This window comes from Clupea harengus, chromosome 21, assembly GCF_900700415.2.
Source record: "Clupea harengus chromosome 21, Ch_v2.0.2, whole genome shotgun sequence".
NCBI classification, from domain to species: Eukaryota; Metazoa; Chordata; class Actinopteri; order Clupeiformes; family Clupeidae; genus Clupea; species Clupea harengus.
The window spans coordinates 14,098,488-14,115,780 of NC_045172.1; the positions used below are offsets into that span (position 1 = coordinate 14,098,488).

The 17,293-nt window shown below is 46.2% G+C and overlaps 1 protein-coding gene across 8 annotated transcripts in view; it reads left to right on the forward strand.

Moving 5' to 3' along the window:
• The window catches only part of fn1b (fibronectin 1b), a 33,557-nt gene that overhangs the window by 11,840 nt on the left and 4,424 nt on the right, over nucleotides 1-17,293 (forward strand). For 2 of the 8 annotated variants that reach the window (XM_031559103.2, XM_031559105.2), the window contains 28 exons: nucleotides 407-583; nucleotides 856-984; nucleotides 1,428-1,517; nucleotides 1,748-1,942; nucleotides 2,898-3,176; nucleotides 3,591-3,854; nucleotides 4,883-4,977; nucleotides 5,318-5,486; nucleotides 5,744-5,830; nucleotides 6,219-6,410; nucleotides 8,667-8,846; nucleotides 9,004-9,093; nucleotides 9,296-9,562; nucleotides 10,003-10,119; nucleotides 10,460-10,642; nucleotides 11,117-11,272; nucleotides 11,492-11,605; nucleotides 11,873-12,172; nucleotides 12,578-12,865; nucleotides 13,112-13,399; nucleotides 13,632-13,919; nucleotides 14,166-14,453; nucleotides 14,686-14,973; nucleotides 15,207-15,494; nucleotides 15,804-16,000; nucleotides 16,238-16,325; nucleotides 16,429-16,617; nucleotides 17,187-17,276. In XM_031559103.2, coding sequence (XP_031414963.1) covers nucleotides 407-583; nucleotides 856-984; nucleotides 1,428-1,517; nucleotides 1,748-1,942; nucleotides 2,898-3,176; nucleotides 3,591-3,854; nucleotides 4,883-4,977; nucleotides 5,318-5,486; nucleotides 5,744-5,830; nucleotides 6,219-6,410; nucleotides 8,667-8,846; nucleotides 9,004-9,093; nucleotides 9,296-9,562; nucleotides 10,003-10,119; nucleotides 10,460-10,642; nucleotides 11,117-11,272; nucleotides 11,492-11,605; nucleotides 11,873-12,172; nucleotides 12,578-12,865; nucleotides 13,112-13,399; nucleotides 13,632-13,919; nucleotides 14,166-14,453; nucleotides 14,686-14,973; nucleotides 15,207-15,494; nucleotides 15,804-16,000; nucleotides 16,238-16,325; nucleotides 16,429-16,617; nucleotides 17,187-17,276 — 5,376 coding nt within the window. Of the gene's footprint in view, nucleotides 1-406; nucleotides 584-855; nucleotides 985-1,427; nucleotides 1,518-1,747; nucleotides 1,943-2,897; nucleotides 3,177-3,590; nucleotides 3,855-4,882; nucleotides 4,978-5,317; nucleotides 5,487-5,743; nucleotides 5,831-6,218; nucleotides 6,411-7,991; nucleotides 8,277-8,666; nucleotides 8,847-9,003; nucleotides 9,094-9,295; nucleotides 9,563-10,002; nucleotides 10,120-10,459; nucleotides 10,643-11,116; nucleotides 11,273-11,491; nucleotides 11,606-11,872; nucleotides 12,173-12,577; nucleotides 12,866-13,111; nucleotides 13,400-13,631; nucleotides 13,920-14,165; nucleotides 14,454-14,685; nucleotides 14,974-15,206; nucleotides 15,495-15,803; nucleotides 16,001-16,237; nucleotides 16,326-16,428; nucleotides 16,618-17,186; nucleotides 17,277-17,293 lie in introns of all 8 variants that reach the window. The other 6 variants (XM_031559111.2, XM_031559104.2, XM_031559107.2 and 3 more) reach the window with 6 other exon arrangements.

Here is a 17,293-nt window from a genome sequence, read left to right on the forward strand (position 1 = left end):
CTCTCCTCACCTTTCCTCTCCTCCTTTTCCTAATTATTCTCCTCTGATCCTGTACTCTCCTCTCCACTCCAGCCTTGCATAAACCCCAAACTTCATTCCCTCCTCACATCATCTCTCTCCTCTGGTCTCCTACCCTGCCCTCTCTTCGCCTCTCCCTGCATCTCATCTCCTTCCCTCATTCTCTTCTCATCTTTCCTCTGATCTTCATCTCCACTCTTCTCACCTCTCTTCCTCTCCTCACCAATATCTCACCTCCTTTGTCCCATTGTCTCAATAGCACTCATGTCTTTCTTCTCCTTCTTCTCCTCTCTCCTTCCTGCTCCTTGCCATTCTACCCTTTTTCTTTTCTTCTCCCTTCTCTGGTTTGTTTCCTCATCTCTTCCCTCCCCTCTCCCACCTCCTCCAGTGAACACGGCTGAGGGAGAGACCAGACAGACCTCTCCAGATGTGGTGGATATCTCTGAGTCTGTGACGGAGATCACCTCCAACAGCTTCGTCATCTCCTGGGTGTCTGCCTCCGACACCATCTCTGGCTTCAGGGTGGAGTACGAGCTCACAGAGAACGGAGTACCCATGACTCTCGGTAGGTGATGTTTCTTAATTAAGGTGTTTTCAGTTAAAATCATCTAATGAGGTAACTATTAATCACCTGTGTCTGTTTATCAATGTCGTTTTGGACCTGACAATTACCATTATACCTGAGTTTAATCAGTTGGTAAACGCCACATGTACCACCCGTGACCTTATTTCTGAATTGATTAATTAACTCTGTGGGATAGTTTGAGACGCATTAGCATAGAGGTGACAACTGAATGAAGAGAACCTCCAATATAACTCATACTGTACCATGTGCAGAGCTTCCCAACACCCAGAAGTCCGTAACCATCTCCGAACTGCTGCCTGGTCGTCGCTATAACGTGCGCGTGCACGAGGTCTCACCTGCGGGCGAGGACACCCTCATCCTCACCACGACACAGACCACCGGTAAGTCCATGCCCAGCCACATGACATACACATCTAACAAATACAACACCACAAGAGATCACTGTTACAGTCATTGGGCAATAAGAATTGTGTTACCAGATTGCATCATCGTGTAACAAAGGAAAAGGCTGGAAATCCAACGAGGCGTTTCAGGCAGCTGAGAGACGTGGTTTCTCTGCAGGAGAGATTTACTCCCTCTGGCGTGTATTTTGGGCTTTTGTAACTTTGCAGGGCGTTGCACAAAATGCACAAAAGGGACTAATGGAAAGGGGAAAAGATAATAGGTCCTCTTTAAGTGTATGATGAACTATGAAAGAGTTTTGTTGGAGAGCTTGTGTTGGCTATGTCATCCTTTAAGAATGTTAGAGCTGTTGTAGCAGGAGATGGTAGACAGCCCAGATTATGAGCCCTCCTTACTGAGTGATGTTCTCACACCCGCACAGCTCCTGATGCTCCAGCAGAGCACAACATCAATGAAATTGGAGAGAGCGCCATCATCATCAGCTGGACCAAGCCCCAAGCTCCTATCACTGGTACGTACACTTTCAGTCCCTGCTGTGTACACTTGCAGGTTCTCTTGTTCTCTGTTGCACATAAGACATGATCTGTAAATTATATTCATAGGTGAGAATAGTGTGTTTCGAGTAGGGTAGCCATTTTAATTTGACATGAAGGCTATTAGAAAAGATGCAAGGGAATGCAAGTCAAGTTTCAAAATAACTCTGTGTGTGTGTGTGTGTGTGTGTGTGTGTGTGTGTTAAAGGTTACCGTGTGGTGTACACACCATCCATTGAAGGCAGCAGCACTGAGCTCAACCTTCCTGACACTGCTACCCAGGTAACCCTGGGCGACCTTCTACCCGGTATACTGTACAATATCAGCATCTTTTCTGTCGAGGACGACATGGAGAGCGAGCCTGTGTTCGTGCAGGTGACCACCGCTGGAGAGTCCACATCTGGTAAGCCAGCCGTCATTTTCACAGACTTTACACTTACTATAACTGCTACCAACTAACTAAACAGACAGACAGACAGTAAATGACTTACTTACAGTACGTACTTATTATTCCATAGAGGATGAGGTTGATAGTTTAGCTTACCTACTAACTTACTTGCATACTTAGTTATATTCTTACTTACATACTTACTTACTTGTACGCTTTAGTTATTAGAGATACATGGCTGGTGCTGTAACAAGGACTAAAAAGGATTTGGACCTTCCATTTAATCTTACAGTCAGTTTTAATTCAGGACTGCTTGCAAAGATAGACTATCTAATTACACAATAAAAAAATAAACACGGTCTGGAAAGGCCATTAAGGATTAGGGCTGTATTTAAAATCTATTCCTTGTGACAAATGAATGAATTGAGCACAGTTCTAAAGGCTACTTGACTTGGAGGAACCTTTTGGCTGGGAGGTGCCTAGATTTCCCCTCTTTCCTCTGGAAAGGTTTATGTAAGAGCTCAGTGAGGCTATGAAAGTGCAGCTTGCAGTAGGAGATTTAGTGCAGGTCCAGGGCCAGTACAGCCTTATAGGGACAGGTTGGAGAGACGAGTGGGCTCTCTTTTACTTTCTGCTAAATCCTGCCAGCTGGCATCTCGCTTCATCTCTGTTTATATGAACTTCACTCTCTCTCTCTGTTTCTCTCTCTGTCTCGCTCGCTCTAATTCTTCTTCGCCATTTGTCTTTCTTGTCCTCTTTGCTCTCTGTTGATATTTCTCTTTCTCTGTGTCATTTTCTCTCTCACTGCCTCTCTCAATCACTAGTATTTTTCTATTCTTTTTACTTTTTCGCTTCTGTTTTATTCTCATCTTATTCTTTCTTTCTATTGTCCTTACAACTCCTCAGTGGTACTCTGCACTGACAGCATTTAATAATTCTTCCATCCCTCATGACCACTTCCTGTTCACAGAGGAAGTGCAGGCTCCCACGGACCTCCAGTTCTACGAGGTGTCTGACGTGAAAATCACCATCACCTGGACGGGTCCCCCGAGTGAGGTGTCCGGCTACCGTGTGGCCTTCACCCCTGTCATCCCCGGCGGCCCTACCCAGAGGCCTTTGCAGTTGCCCGTTACCCATAATGCCTATGCTGAGATCACTCATCTCCAGCCTGGCACCCTCTACCGCTTCTTCATCTACACCAACAATGGAGGAGTGGAGAGCCAGCCACTGGTTGGAGAGCAGTCAACAAGTGAGTTCAATACACACACACACACACACACACACACACACACACACACACACACACACACACGTTACTTGAGTTGTAGTGGGTTTATATTGTCACTCCTTTCCTCACATACTTACATACAAAGCTTAGACAAATGTACGCATACACATACACACACACACACACACAAAACATACAGGCACATTGTTATGTGTCCTCTCTCTTTTTCTCAGGCAAAGACACACACACATTACACACAAATCTAAGATAAGCAAATCTTAATCTAAGCTAAAACACATGCCTACACACACACACACACACACACACGCACACACACACACACACACACACACACACACACACACACACACATTATAGCACATTCAACTTCGGTGCCCTTACTAACACACCACACCCTTTGTCTGTTCCCTCCAGAGCCTGACGCCCCCGGCCACCTGCGCTTTGATGACATCACCGAGGACAGCGCCCTGCTGATCTGGTCGGCCCCACGGGCCTCCGTGACAGGCTACCGCCTCTTCGTGACCGTGGAGGGCTCCAACCCCAAGCAGCAGCGCATCCCCGGGGACGTGACCCAGTACAGGCTCCCCAACCTGCAGCCCGACACCGACTACACCATCAGGCTGCACTCGGAGCAGGGCAACACCCTCAGCGAGGGCGTGGATGGCATCTTCACCACCTGTGAGTAGCACCATCTCTCACTGTCAGACAGACAGTTTTCAAGTCTCAGGACAGACAGACCTTTCGGGACAATCTTAAGTCTTCAGTCTTCTGTCATGTATCCCACACCCTTGTGAATCACTCCTACTCGCAATTTCACAAATCATCTAAAATGCCCCTTCTCTCTCTCTCTCTCTCTCTCTCTCTCTCTCTCTCTCTCTCTCTCTCTCCTTTCGTATGTCTCTTGTTCTCTCCACTTATTGATTCATTAACTGTGTGGGATAGTTTGAGACGCATTAGCATAGAGGTGACAACTGAATGAAGAGAACATCCAATATAACTCATACTGTTCCATGTGCAGACCTTCCCAACACCCTTATCACTTATTCCATCTTTTCGTCAACCCTCAGTTTAACATTACTCTCCATCGGAATGTCATAGGGTCATAAATGCATTACAGATCGGTGCTAACTACCCAGTCAGAGTTAGAATATATTGGCATTACTGTAATGTTACAATGCTATGTGAGTATTTTCAGTCTTCAGTCAACCTTTTTCGGTTGTAATATTTGTGTCTCTGCCATGTCCCCCAGTTTGGGTGCTAAGGAGCATTTGTGTGATTGGCCCGCCCGCCTCAGAGAATGTGTTATGGGGCTGCAATGTGAGGAGAGTGAAGACGTTCTTGGGTTCACACCCTTCTCTTTTTAGACTTCAGATTTGACCACAGGCCGTGCGACTCCTCTCCACACCCCTCTCTCCATCTCTCTTTCCACCTCCCTCTCTCTCCTCATTGGATGGAGAGATGAAGCCACTGCACTGTACATAGATGTCATCTGTTTACCTGTTTTACTTTCATTTGTATTTCATATCACTCCTGACATAACTCTGCCTGCTCTCTCTCATCCTGCATCAGTAATCCTGCAGGACTGATCTGAGACCTGTCGAACCAGTGAATCAGGCAATGTTAGGACTGTCTCTGTGAGTTTGACACGGTGCTGATTAGTTGAAATTCATATTTTGTTAATGGCCTCATTCTCTCTGTTCCCACAGCTCAAGCCATGGGCCAATCACCACGCTTCACCACTGATGTCACCGACACCTCCATCATCATCTCTTGGACTCCTGTACCCCGCTTTAGTTACAGGGTAAGAACTAATAAATCACAGTCCACTGCAAATCCATATGCTCCTCATTACCATTGTAATATCTTGTTTTTCTAACAGGTTTTCATTTGTGCAGTCAGCTTGCTCTACAGTATTTAAAGCATGGAACCATTCAAACAGACAGTCTCCCATCCTAGTCTTGTATGTTTCAGAATGTCATTGTAGGACATGTATTTGAGTTTAAGTTGAAAGAAACCTCAAAGCCGACCTGTCCTTACCACTGAAATACCACACTTCAGATGTGGAGGCTTGTCCCCTGCCACAACCAGCCATCTTTTTTATAAAAAGACTCACCATGACCTTTGACCTCTCACCATCTTAGATGTCAGTGAAGCCGAGCCAGGGCGGAGAGGCTCCCAGAGATGTGACCTCTGACCTCGGCAGCATCATCATCTCTGGCCTGACCCCAGGGACCGAGTACATCACCAGCGTCCAGCCTATTGTCAACGGACGCAAGCAAGGACCCCCCATCACCAGTAGAGTCACCACCCGTAAGTGGGCCCACTGAGCTCAGGCGAACGGGCCACTTTCTAGAGCTGGATCTTTTCCTATCAACCTATCAAAGGACAGTGAAGAGTCAGATAAGACCTAAGAACTAAGAACTTAGCCATTTTGAAAAGAATGCTCTAGTTAGCAAATACCTTGATACTGTTGAAGAAAGATCACTATTTGTGGTGCATGTTAGCAAGTAAACTTAAGTTATTTTTCATACCCTTGACCTCTTTTTTCTATCTTTATCTCTCTCCAGCTCTGTCTCCACCAACTGACCTCAACCTGGTTTCAAACCCAGACAATGGTGACCTCACTGTGAAGTGGGTCGCCTCCAGTACACCTGGTAAATATTTACTCTCCAGCCCCCATGGCCTCAGGGCCACTCTGTGTTTGAGCTCCACTGGACTATGGCCCTCTGTGTGTGTGTGTGTGTGTGTGTGTGTGTGTGTGTGTGTGTGTGTGTGTGTGTGTGTGTGTGTGTCTCACACATGGATGACTTTTCTTGTGTCATGGTAAAAAGACGTATTCATTCTTGCCGGCCAAAACCAGAGCAAACACAGCCATTTTCAAGTGTTTGCTAAGCACCTAAATTATAAATCTAAATATAGGGTGTGTTTTATGATTTTGGCTCTCACCTCGACAACACTTTCACACTTTTCCTTCATCTTTTTTCCCCCTTCCCTTCTGTGTATCCTTTCCTTTGTCGTATTTTCGTGTTTTCCCGCCCACAGACATCACCGGTTATAGAGTGACATGCAACCCGACCAATGGGCAGCGTGGGAACACTCTGGAGGAGAACGTGAGGCCCGACCAGACCGACTGCACCCTCGAGAACCTGAGCCCAGGGGTGGAGTACAATGTCAGCGTCTTCACCGTCAAAGACCAGATGGAGAGCGAGCCCGTCTCTACCACTGTAACCCAAGGTAGGGCCTGACTGACTGGGGATCAGTATTTAAGAGAGTGCCTTTAATATGGTCACCCAATGTACGTCTGATACGGGATCAACCTTTGAGGATGCCTGTATCTACCATGGTCATCTAAGGTAGGCCTGATAGGGCAACAGCCTTTCAGATGCCTGTGCCCGCCACTGTTATCTACCGTAGGATTCAGCCTTCGATTCAGCCCGTTTTAGAAGGACGTGATCCTCAGGTGAACTTCTCAAATGTATTCACTGAATGTGTATCAGTGTCTGTATGTTTGTAAATGTGTGTTCGCATTTCAATATGAGAGTGTGTCTATGCGTGTGGGTGTGCGACTGGCACATGGAGTCGTCATGGAACTGTATCAAATATTTTGGCTCGGCCGCAGCCTCCTCCCTGGCCCTAATTTCACCATTCCCCCGCCGGGTCCACCATTGCTCCAACCTCGCCTCTGGGAAACATGCCATAAAAACCGAGTCATAAAGCCCAGGCTGTCTATAAAGACACGCACACACACACACACACACACACACCCGCACACACACACACACGCATACACACACACACACACACGCACAAACGCACACACGCACACACGCACACACACACACAGTAACTGCCTGTGTGCCTGGAACATGTCGAGAACCCATTAGCCAGGAAACCTTTCTTCATAGCACCCCACCTAAAAAAGGGTTCCTGGTTTCTCTAAGCCCTAGCCTACGATAATTCCATCCCATCGTAAGAGCACTAACCCCAAAGCCCTCACTCGACCCTCTTCCTGAAAGAGTACGGGACGGAGACCAAACTTAGTTAACCATCTCAGGGTCTCCCTCTGTGTAATTCTGCCTGCTCCCTTTTCATGTGGGATCTATGCGTCACTTGGTTTGTCATAATTGGCACAACTGCACCCCAGGGAATTAAACTAACCCACCTATCGGTTGATGACTGAATCCGGTCCTGCTTACCAATGGAATTGATTTGTGTTGTCATTGGGCCTTGGCCTCATCAACAGCATGCTGTTGTTGTACTTAAAAAAAAAATGAAATGATTGCCGGAAAAATTAATCGGACCAGTAATTCACTTTTACTTAGTCCAGGGCTTAAAAGCACACCGATAACAATTGTCACATTTGGCATATAAATCATAGCCTGTTTTTTATCGGTGTTCTTTAAGCTGTGGGCATTGTTTTTTGATATCACTACATTATGAGCATGGCTTCTGAAAATCACTGTATGGTTATATGTTCTAATTTCTTTTAATGCAATGCAAGTTGTGTCTCACTGTACAGTACTCAAATGCAACCCCAAAGCTTTGGCTGTTGTAATGTCTTGAGTATATATGTTTTCACAGTTTGTGATATAATTTCACTTGCATAGAATTTCTTTAATGTGTCTGCATGTGTTATGTTAATCCATAAATAATTGTCCATAATATAACCCAACATCTAATTTGCTTGACGAAGGGTACTGTGGTTGTCAATGCTTGTCTTAATTTGACATTATCATGGCTGGTCTGAGTGTCTTGTTTTCATCTTCCCCTTCCCTTACGCTTCCAATTTGCTGCAATGCTAACCCCTCGGTCTAGACGTCCCCCGGCTAAGCGGCGTTTCCTTCGTCAATGTCACCGACACCACTATTGGCCTGAGGTGGATTCCTCTAAACCTGCCCACCGTAACGGGCTATCACGTTATGGTGACGGCTGCTGGCGAGAGCGTGCCCCTTCTTGAGGACATGCTCGAGACGACCGCCGACTATTACACGGTGCGCGGGCTGGAACCAGGCATCGACTATGACATCAGCATTACCGCGGTTACGGAGGGAGGAGAGGGCGAACCGGCAACCGTCACACAGCAGACAAGGCCCAGAGCTGGTGAATGAGTCCTCCCAGTTTAAAATAGTAAAATACAGAAATACTGAAATAAACAGCCAATGTAATTTACCTGTTTACCTGATAAACCTGCTGTTGTATTGTATTACAGGTTCATTTAATTTTTGTATTCTAGATTTGCAAACTGGTTTCCAGACACCAGTTAGGCTCAGAAACTATATCATGCAGTTTTATTAACGCTTATAAGTGGTTATCTAAAACCGTTTTGCCCCCAGATTGTGTCAACCATGGTGTCTTCATCCCCTGTCACATCAGAAGAAGTATAATGACAATGCTTTCACATTATCTCAATGCTTTGGTACGGGGACACCTGCAAAGCAGCTCGAGCTAAGACAATTTTAACATTCTTAAAACGACTTTCTTCCTATGTAGTTGTCCCTTCACCCACAAACCTGCATTTTGATGAGGTTGGATCAGATACCATGCGAGTATCCTGGACCATGTCTCGAACCACGGAGATCTCTCGCTTTCTCATCCGCTACCAGCCCATGGAAGACAGTAACGTCCAGGAGATCAATGTGGGGAAGACTACTGACTCTACTGTCCTGCAGAGTAAGATCGAGATCAAAACTCAACCGCAATGTCATTTCAGACAAAATATGTTTTAACTGTGCGTTATAATTGAATTGTTGTTATAACGCACATGTACGAAAAAAGCCACTGTGCTTTTTTCAATGAATAATTTGTTTGCATTTGTACTATCATTCAGACCTGCAGCCAAACACTGAATACCAGGTCAGCGTGGTGTCTGTGTATGAAGACCATGAGAGTCAACCTATCACTGGGACTCAGAGAACAAGTGAGTGTCAACCTGATATGTCTGTGGATTTTCTCCCCAATGTATGTCATTGTAGGAGAAAAGGTGACTGGACAAGCTTATTTTTTGTGTCAGTGCATCAATTAAATGAATTCTCTATCCTCTCCTCCTCCTCCTCTTCTTCCCACACTCTCTCCTCTCCTCCTCTTCCTCTACTCTTCTTCATTTCACTGTCCTCCACCAGCTTTCGACTCCCCCACTGACCTCACCTTCTCCGAGATTTCCTCCAACTCCTTCACCGTCCGCTGGGTGGCACCTCTTGCCCGCATCAACGGCTACCGCCTGCGCTACCAGCCAGTCAGTGGAGGCCGTCCCAAGGATGAGCGCCTGCCCCCCACCCGGAACCAGTTCACCCTTACCAACCTGCTGCCCGAGACCGAGTACGACATCTACATCTTCGCCATCAGTGGCCGTGACGAGAGCCAACCCCTGGAAGGACGCCAGACCACCGGTACACACATCCCTCTCTCTCTCTCATCTATTTCTCCATCTCTCCCTTCTCTCCTGATCTGTGATCTGTCCACAGCAAGAGAGGTATTAAAAAACAAAAAGTGTTAAAAACCTCAGTGAATGTCTCATACCTGTGCGAATATCAATATATCATTGACAAAGTACAGAAATCAATGTGTGACCAGAAATGCAAAGGATAAAGTTTGTGTTGAAAGTGCTATGTATTCACTTCTCTATAAAATCTCTTTGAAGTGAATAAAACCCTCATATTTGTTGTATATAGATTTGGGGGACTGCCATTAGTGCATGCAGATTGAACGTGCTCATCATGTTAATATATTATATATATTACATCGGATTAGATTTGATTAGATTAGATTAGTTTAGACTTGATTGTTTCCTTTTAGAAAATTATTTGACTCCTTTTGTATTCTTCCGCAGTCACCGAGGCCCCAACTGGTCTGGAGGTGACCGACTCCACTCCCTCCACCCTCACCATCAGCTGGAACCATCCCCCAGTGACTGTGCGTTACTACAGAATCACGCACGGAGAATCAGGTATCGTCACTCACCCCTCCACATCTGACCAGTGCAGCCATAACGTTCAAAGCATAAATCCAATCTTTTAATAATGATAAGAGTACGCTTGCTTATGACTCTCATTTATGAGTACAAAGGTTAAGAAATAGAAGAAGGGGTCACTTGAGCGCTAGTTAAGGGGTACTCATTTAGTGATGTGATTCTTTGCTTATTTATTTATTTGACTTGTAAATGTTTATCTAACATTTACTGTATCGGGTTTGTCCACTGGCATCTCTGCTCTCCTTATTAAGAGAGACTTTGCTGAGATGTTAACATGTAAAACACACAGACATTCAAATTTGTAATGTTCTTTCAGGTGAACAACCCACAAAGGAATTCACAGTCCCCGGGACTCGGTCCACGGCCACCATTGAGAACCTCCAGCCCGACACGGAGTACACCATCACTGTCTACGCCGTCACGGGCAGAGGGGACAGCCCTGCCTCCAGCACCCCCATCTATGTCACCCATAGGACCAACACTATTGGGGGGCGCCCCTGTGAGTCTCCTCATATTTACCATTAGCTTTACATCCATAAATGTATGGTATGTATGCATGTATGTATGTATGTATGTATGTATGTATGTATGTATGTATGTATGTATGTATGTATGTATGCATGCATGTATGCATGTATATATGTATTATTATTATTATTGATGGTTTTATTTTAATATAATACTTTAATATAATAACTATAGTTATACACTGTTTCTTGCATTATGCTTTTCCCCGGTGGCTTTTACTCCATTCCTAGCTATTACTCTACTCTACTCCTAACCATTCGAGCACACAAACATTAGTTTAGACCTAGTGGCATCGTATCATTTCACCGTAGGTATAGGAGTTGCACTCATTCTACCTCAAATCGGGCCAGACTACAGTGAAATCACAAGGCTCAAGAGTGTCTCTGTGTTAACTTACGTGGCAGTTTTGACGTCTCTCTCTAAACCGTTTTTTTTGCTTTCTCAGACATTCCATCTCCCTCTTCCATGGACGTGACGGAAGTGCAGGACAATGCCATCACTGTGCGCTGGAGCCCCGCCAAAGGCCCCATCACTGGCTACAGGGTCACCGGTGCTCCCAAGGACGGGGACGGACCCACCTTCTCTGAGGTTGTCGGGCCTGGTAAGTGCAACAGCTTCATTGGGTCATCATTTTAAGAACTAGAGAACAATGGTGTATGAACTATGGACTATGGAAACAGAAAGAAGCTTTCACTTTTTTAGCTTTAGCCTCACACGAGCTCCTGTAGTCCAGCGCATTCATTCTTGTATCACTATTCTCTTTTGAGTTGTTTATTGTTGTGAGGGCACTGCTTATATGCTTGTGTTGTCTCCTTTGCAGAGAAGACTGAGATGACTCTTACAGGCCTGTCACCCACTGTAGAGTATGTTGTTAGTGTGTTCGCCATCGGCAAGGCCGGAGAGAGCCCCCCAGTGGTGGAAAACGCCATTACAGGTGAGGTGTATGTGCAGTCTTTGGTGTGTAAATGCAAGAAAAAGATTCATAAATGCACGCAAAACTGTTCTTGCCTCCTCTGAGAGATTCTGAAAGTATTCTTTAAAAAAAGAAAAAGAACTCCATGTCCTTTTGTTGAGAGCGTGTGTCTTTACATGTACCCACAATATTCCACTCAAATTCCTAAATAAAGTATCCATCTATCTATCTATCTATCTATCTATCTATCTATCTATCTATCTATCAATCTCAATATTCCCTCTACAGGAGGCAGTGGTGGCCACCCCACCGACCACCCTACCGACCTCTCCTTCACTGACGTGGAGACGTCCTCTCTCCGTGTCACCTGGGATGCTCCCCTAGACCGTGTGACCTACTACAGGGTTTTGTACACCAGTCCAGAGGAGGGCGAGCGTGAGCTGTACCCAGCACCTCGTGGCACCGACACCAGCGCTGTGATCCCTGGCCTTCGCCCCAACACTGAGTACACCATCCAGGTCATCCCCGTGCAGGGACGTTCACCCTTGACCACACTGCTAGGCAAGCAGGCCACCAAAGGCCCAACAGGTTGGTATCAGGCAATAACTCATCGCTCTTCCACATTAACATTGTTTTACTTCTGGGCTGCATCTGTCTGAGGTTGTATTAAGCGGATTGGAGCAGGTCCAATGGGACATTTGAGAAATGTATAGTGAAGATAGGAGAAATTGTTGAGATCATATTTTTGGAGAGCTGATGAGTTTGCTCTCTCACAACATGGAAGGAATGCAGAAAAAGAGGTTCAGATGAGATTTAGATTTAAGTAGAAATAAACCCAAAAGTAGACAAGCTTTAGGATGAGAGTGTTACACATGTCGTTCTACTTCAATCTATCTTTTGAAAATGAACTTCTTTTTAAGTTTTTGGACAAAAGTATAATGTAGTTCTCCTAACTTCAAGTAGAACTCACCTGTCGGATATTTTCTTCCACAGCCGGCAGAGTTGACCGCCCTACCGACCTCTCCTTCACTGACGTGGATACGACCTCTCTCCGTGTCACCTGGGACGCTCCCACAAACCGTGTGACCAACTACAGGGTTTTGTACACCAGTCCAGTGGAGGGTGAACGTGAGCTGTACCCAGCACCTCGTGGCTCCGACACCAGCGTTGTGATACCTCGCCTCCGCCCCAACACTGAGTACACCATCCAGGTCATTCCTATGCAGGGACGTACACCCCTACCAACACTGGTGGGAAAGCAAGCCACAAGAGGCCCCACAGGTTAGTATCAGGCAATGACCTTTGCCCCATCCAGATTATGTGTACAACTGATGTTATGGTATTCATTTTATTTTTTTTCGTGATGATTAGCAGTTACACTGAAAATATTAGATTGAAAATATTAGATTGCAGTGTCATGAAATGTTGTTTGTCTTGATCGTGATGACAAGGGTTGTCATAACAATTGTATCCCTCAGTTACTGAATTCTTGTGTTGAACTCACCTGTCGGATATTTTCTTCCACAGCCGGCAGTGGTGAGCACCCTACCGACCTCTCCTTCACTGACGTGGAAACGAGCTCTATTAGTTTCACCTGGGACGCTCCCACAGACCGTGTGACCAACTACAGGGTTTTGTACACCAGTCCAGTGGAGGGCGAACGTGAGCTGTACCCAGCACCTCGTGGCTCCGACACCAGCGCTGTGATCCCTGGCCTTCGCCCCAACACTGAGTACACCATCCAGGTCATCCCCGTACAGGGACGTACACCCCTACCAACACTGGTTGGAAAGCAAGCCACAAAAGGTCCCCTAGGTTAGTATCAGGCAATGAACTGTGCCCCACCTAGATTATGTGTACAACTGATGTTATGGTTTTTATTTTATTTTGTTTCATGATGATGAGCAGTTAGATTGAAAATATTAGATTGCAGTGTCATGAAATGTTGTTTGTCTTGATTGTGATGACAAGGGTTGTCATAACAATTGTATCCCTCAGTTACTGAATTCTTGTGCTGAACTCGCCTGTCGGATATTTTCTTCCACAGCCGGCAGAGTTGACCGCCCTACCGACCTCTCCTTCACTGACGTGGATACGAGCTCTATTAGTTTCACCTGGGATGCTCCCACAAACCGTGTGACCAACTACAGGGTTTTGTACACCAGTCCAGAGGAGGGTGAACGTGAGCTGTACCCAGCACCTCGTGGCACCGACACCAGCGCTGTGATCCCTGGCCTTCGCCCCAACACTGAGTACACCATCCAGGTCATTCCTATGCAGGGACGTACACCCCTACCAACACTGGTGGGAAAGCAAGCCACAAGAGGCCCCACAGGTTAGTATCAGGCAATGACCTTTGCCCCATCCAGATTATGTGTACAACTGATGTTATGGTATTTATTTTATTTTGTTTCGTGATGATTAGCAGTTACATTGAAAATATTAGATTGAAAATATTAGATTGCAGTGTCATGAAATGTTGTTTGTCTTGATCGTGATGACAAGGGTTGTCATAAAAATTGTATCCCTCAGTTACTGAATTCTTGTGTTGAACTCACCTGTCGGATATTTTCTTCCACAGCCGGCAGTGGTGAGCACCCTACCGACCTCTCCTTCACTGACGTGGAAACGAGCTCTATTAGTTTCACCTGGGACGCTCCCACAGACCGTGTGACCAACTACAGGGTTTTGTACACCAGTCCAGTGGAGGGCGAACGTGAGCTGTACCCAGCACCTCGTGGCTCCGACACCAGCGCTGTGATCCCTGGCCTTCGCCCCAACACTGAGTACACCATCCAGGTCATCCCCGTGCAGGGACGTACACCCCTACCAACACTGGTGGGAAAGCAAGCCACAAAAGGTCCCTTAGGTTAGTATCAGGCAATGAACTGTGCCCCATCTAGGTTATGTGTACAACTGATGTTATGGTTTTTATGTTATTTTGTTTCATGATGATGAGCAGTTAGATTGAAAATATTAGATTGCAGTGTCATGAAATGTTGTTTGTCTTGATCGTGATGACAAGGGTTTTCATAACAATTGTATCCCTCAGTTACTGAATTCTAGTGCTGAACTCGCCTGTCGGATATTTTCTTCCACAGCCGGCAGAGTCGACCGCCCTACCGACCTCTCCTTCACTGACGTGGATACGAGCTCTATTAGTTTCACCTGGGGCGCTCCCACAGACCGTGTGACCAACTACAGGGTTTTGTACACCAGTCCAGTGGAGGGTGAACGTGAGCTGTACCCAGCACCTCGTGGCTCCGACACCAGCGCTGTGATCCCTGGCCTTCGCCCCAACACTGAGTACACCATCCAGGTCATTCCTATACAGGGACGTACACCCCTACCAACACTGGTGGGAAAGCAAGCAACAAGAGGCCCCACAGGTTAGGATCAGGCAATGACCTTTGCCCCATCCAGATTATGTGTACAACTGATGTTATGGTATTTATTTTATTTTGTTTTCATGATGATGAGCAGTTAGATTGAAAATATTAGATTGCAGTGTCATGAAATGTTGTTTGTCTTGATCGTGATGACAAGGGTTGTCATAACAATTGTATCCCTCAGTTACTGAATTCTTGTGCTGAACTCACCTGTCTGATATTTTCTTCTACAGCCGGCAGTGGTGAGCACCCTACCGACCTCTCCTTCACTGACGTGGAAACGAACTCTATTAGTTTCACCTGGGACGCTCCCACAGACCGTGTGACCAACTACAGGGTTTTGTACACCAGTCCAGAGGAGGGAGAACATGAGCTGTACCCAGCACCTCGTGGCTCCGAAACCAGCGCTGTGATCCCTGGCCTTCGCCCCAACACTGAGTACACCATCCAGGTCATTCCTATACAGGGACGTACACCCCTACCAACACTGGTGGGAAAGCAAGCCACAAGAGGCCCCACAGGTTTGTACAAAATGTGCTGTATACCTAGTCAGTAATTTGTACCTCATCATTTTTTATTTCGAAATCAGATTAGGTATTCTGTGAAAAACATGGGAATGACACGTGAATATCAATCAATCAATCAATCAATCAATCAATCAATCAATTGGTTTATTTGATCAAGGGGACAGTGTACATTCATGAACGTTAAAATGTAAATGCACCCAATTATAGCCAAAAGGCTAGTTTCCATTGGCAGTCCCCCTGTATATCTGTATCTACAATATCTGTATATATGAAGGTTTCTCCCTCCACTGTTCCTCCCCATAGCCTCTGGGCCGGTCCCTGCTCCCACAGTCATGCAGTTCTCTGAGGTGGGCCCCACCTTCTTCACCATCACCTGGATCTCTCCCAGCATTAGGCTGACCGGCTACCGCGTGGTGGTCAGTCCCAAGAACAACCTGGCCCCCTCCAAGGAGCTGAACGTGGCCCCTGACTCGAGTCGCGTCACCGTGCCAGGACTCATGGTAAGCTACACCTTCCCGAACGTCCTCCTTTATGCACACCTGATAAATAATAATCTCTTCCTTAATGAAACATATTTCCAATTTTCTACAGAAACCGGCCTCTCTACTCTCTAATGGCATGCATGATTTATCAAACAACAATGTAGCTGTCAGTTGTAACCTATGGAGGTTGATGTTTTTATTGGCTGAATGTTTTTCTTGTAGATCGTTTTTTTAACATCATGTGGTCTTTCACAGGTTGCCACCCCCTACATTGTATACGTATACGCCCTGAAGGATTCTTCCACCAGTCCACCCCTGACTGGAGAGGTCACCACCACAGACAGTAAGAGGATTTCCCTTAAGGACAAAACAATACAAATGTCAGTCACTGACTAACTTCGTTCATCGCCTCCCTTCTGTATCGAAACACTCCTGTCCTCTCATTGGCTCCTCAGACCTTAGCCCGCCCCGCCGGGTGAAGATGTCTGAGGTGAGGGACGCCTCCATCACGCTCACCTGGAGGGCTAAGATTGAGCCGATCACCGGCTTCCTCATCGAAGCCATCCCTGACGACCGCAGATACCCCACCATCAGCAAGAGTATCCCCGAGGAGGCAAGAACGTTCACCTTAACAGGTAAGGCTCAGGCGCCTACTCATCTTTAGGTGTATCATGCTAATAAGGCTCAGAAGATTCTCAACACACTACATCGGCACATCCACTTCCTGATGCAATCACAACGCATTCACCCTCACCCTCTGTCCCAGAGGAAGCCAGAACCTCCACTCTAACCGGTGAGGCTCAGGTCAGGTGCTCATATCTCATACTGATATGTTGTTGTTCGCCTTCTCACTCCATAGTGGAGTGGCCATCGATAGCGAGTTTCCACCGGATTTGGTATCCACTTGTTCTAGATGTTTCAGTAATCCAGTAAATACACTGAGTGAGGGATTGGCCTTCAGTTTACAGCACCTGGTCCAAGTACTAACCAGGCCCAGTACTGCTTAGCTTGCGAGATCGTACGTAAGCGGATACTGATATGGCCCTTCTCAAATCACTCCAGCCACAGGGCTTAAAATGTGGCACACCGATTAGCTGATGCAGTCACATTTTCACTGTGATGATGAATGATACATGATACATCTGCTGTTAACATTTCTGTTCATCAAATAAATAAATTATGACCATTTTTGTTTGTTCCACAGGGCTCCAGCCTGGCACCGTCTACACCATCAACATGTACACCCTGAATGGAAACTCCCGTAGTCCCCCATTCACCCTCACTGTGTCCACACGTAAGACAAAGTCTACT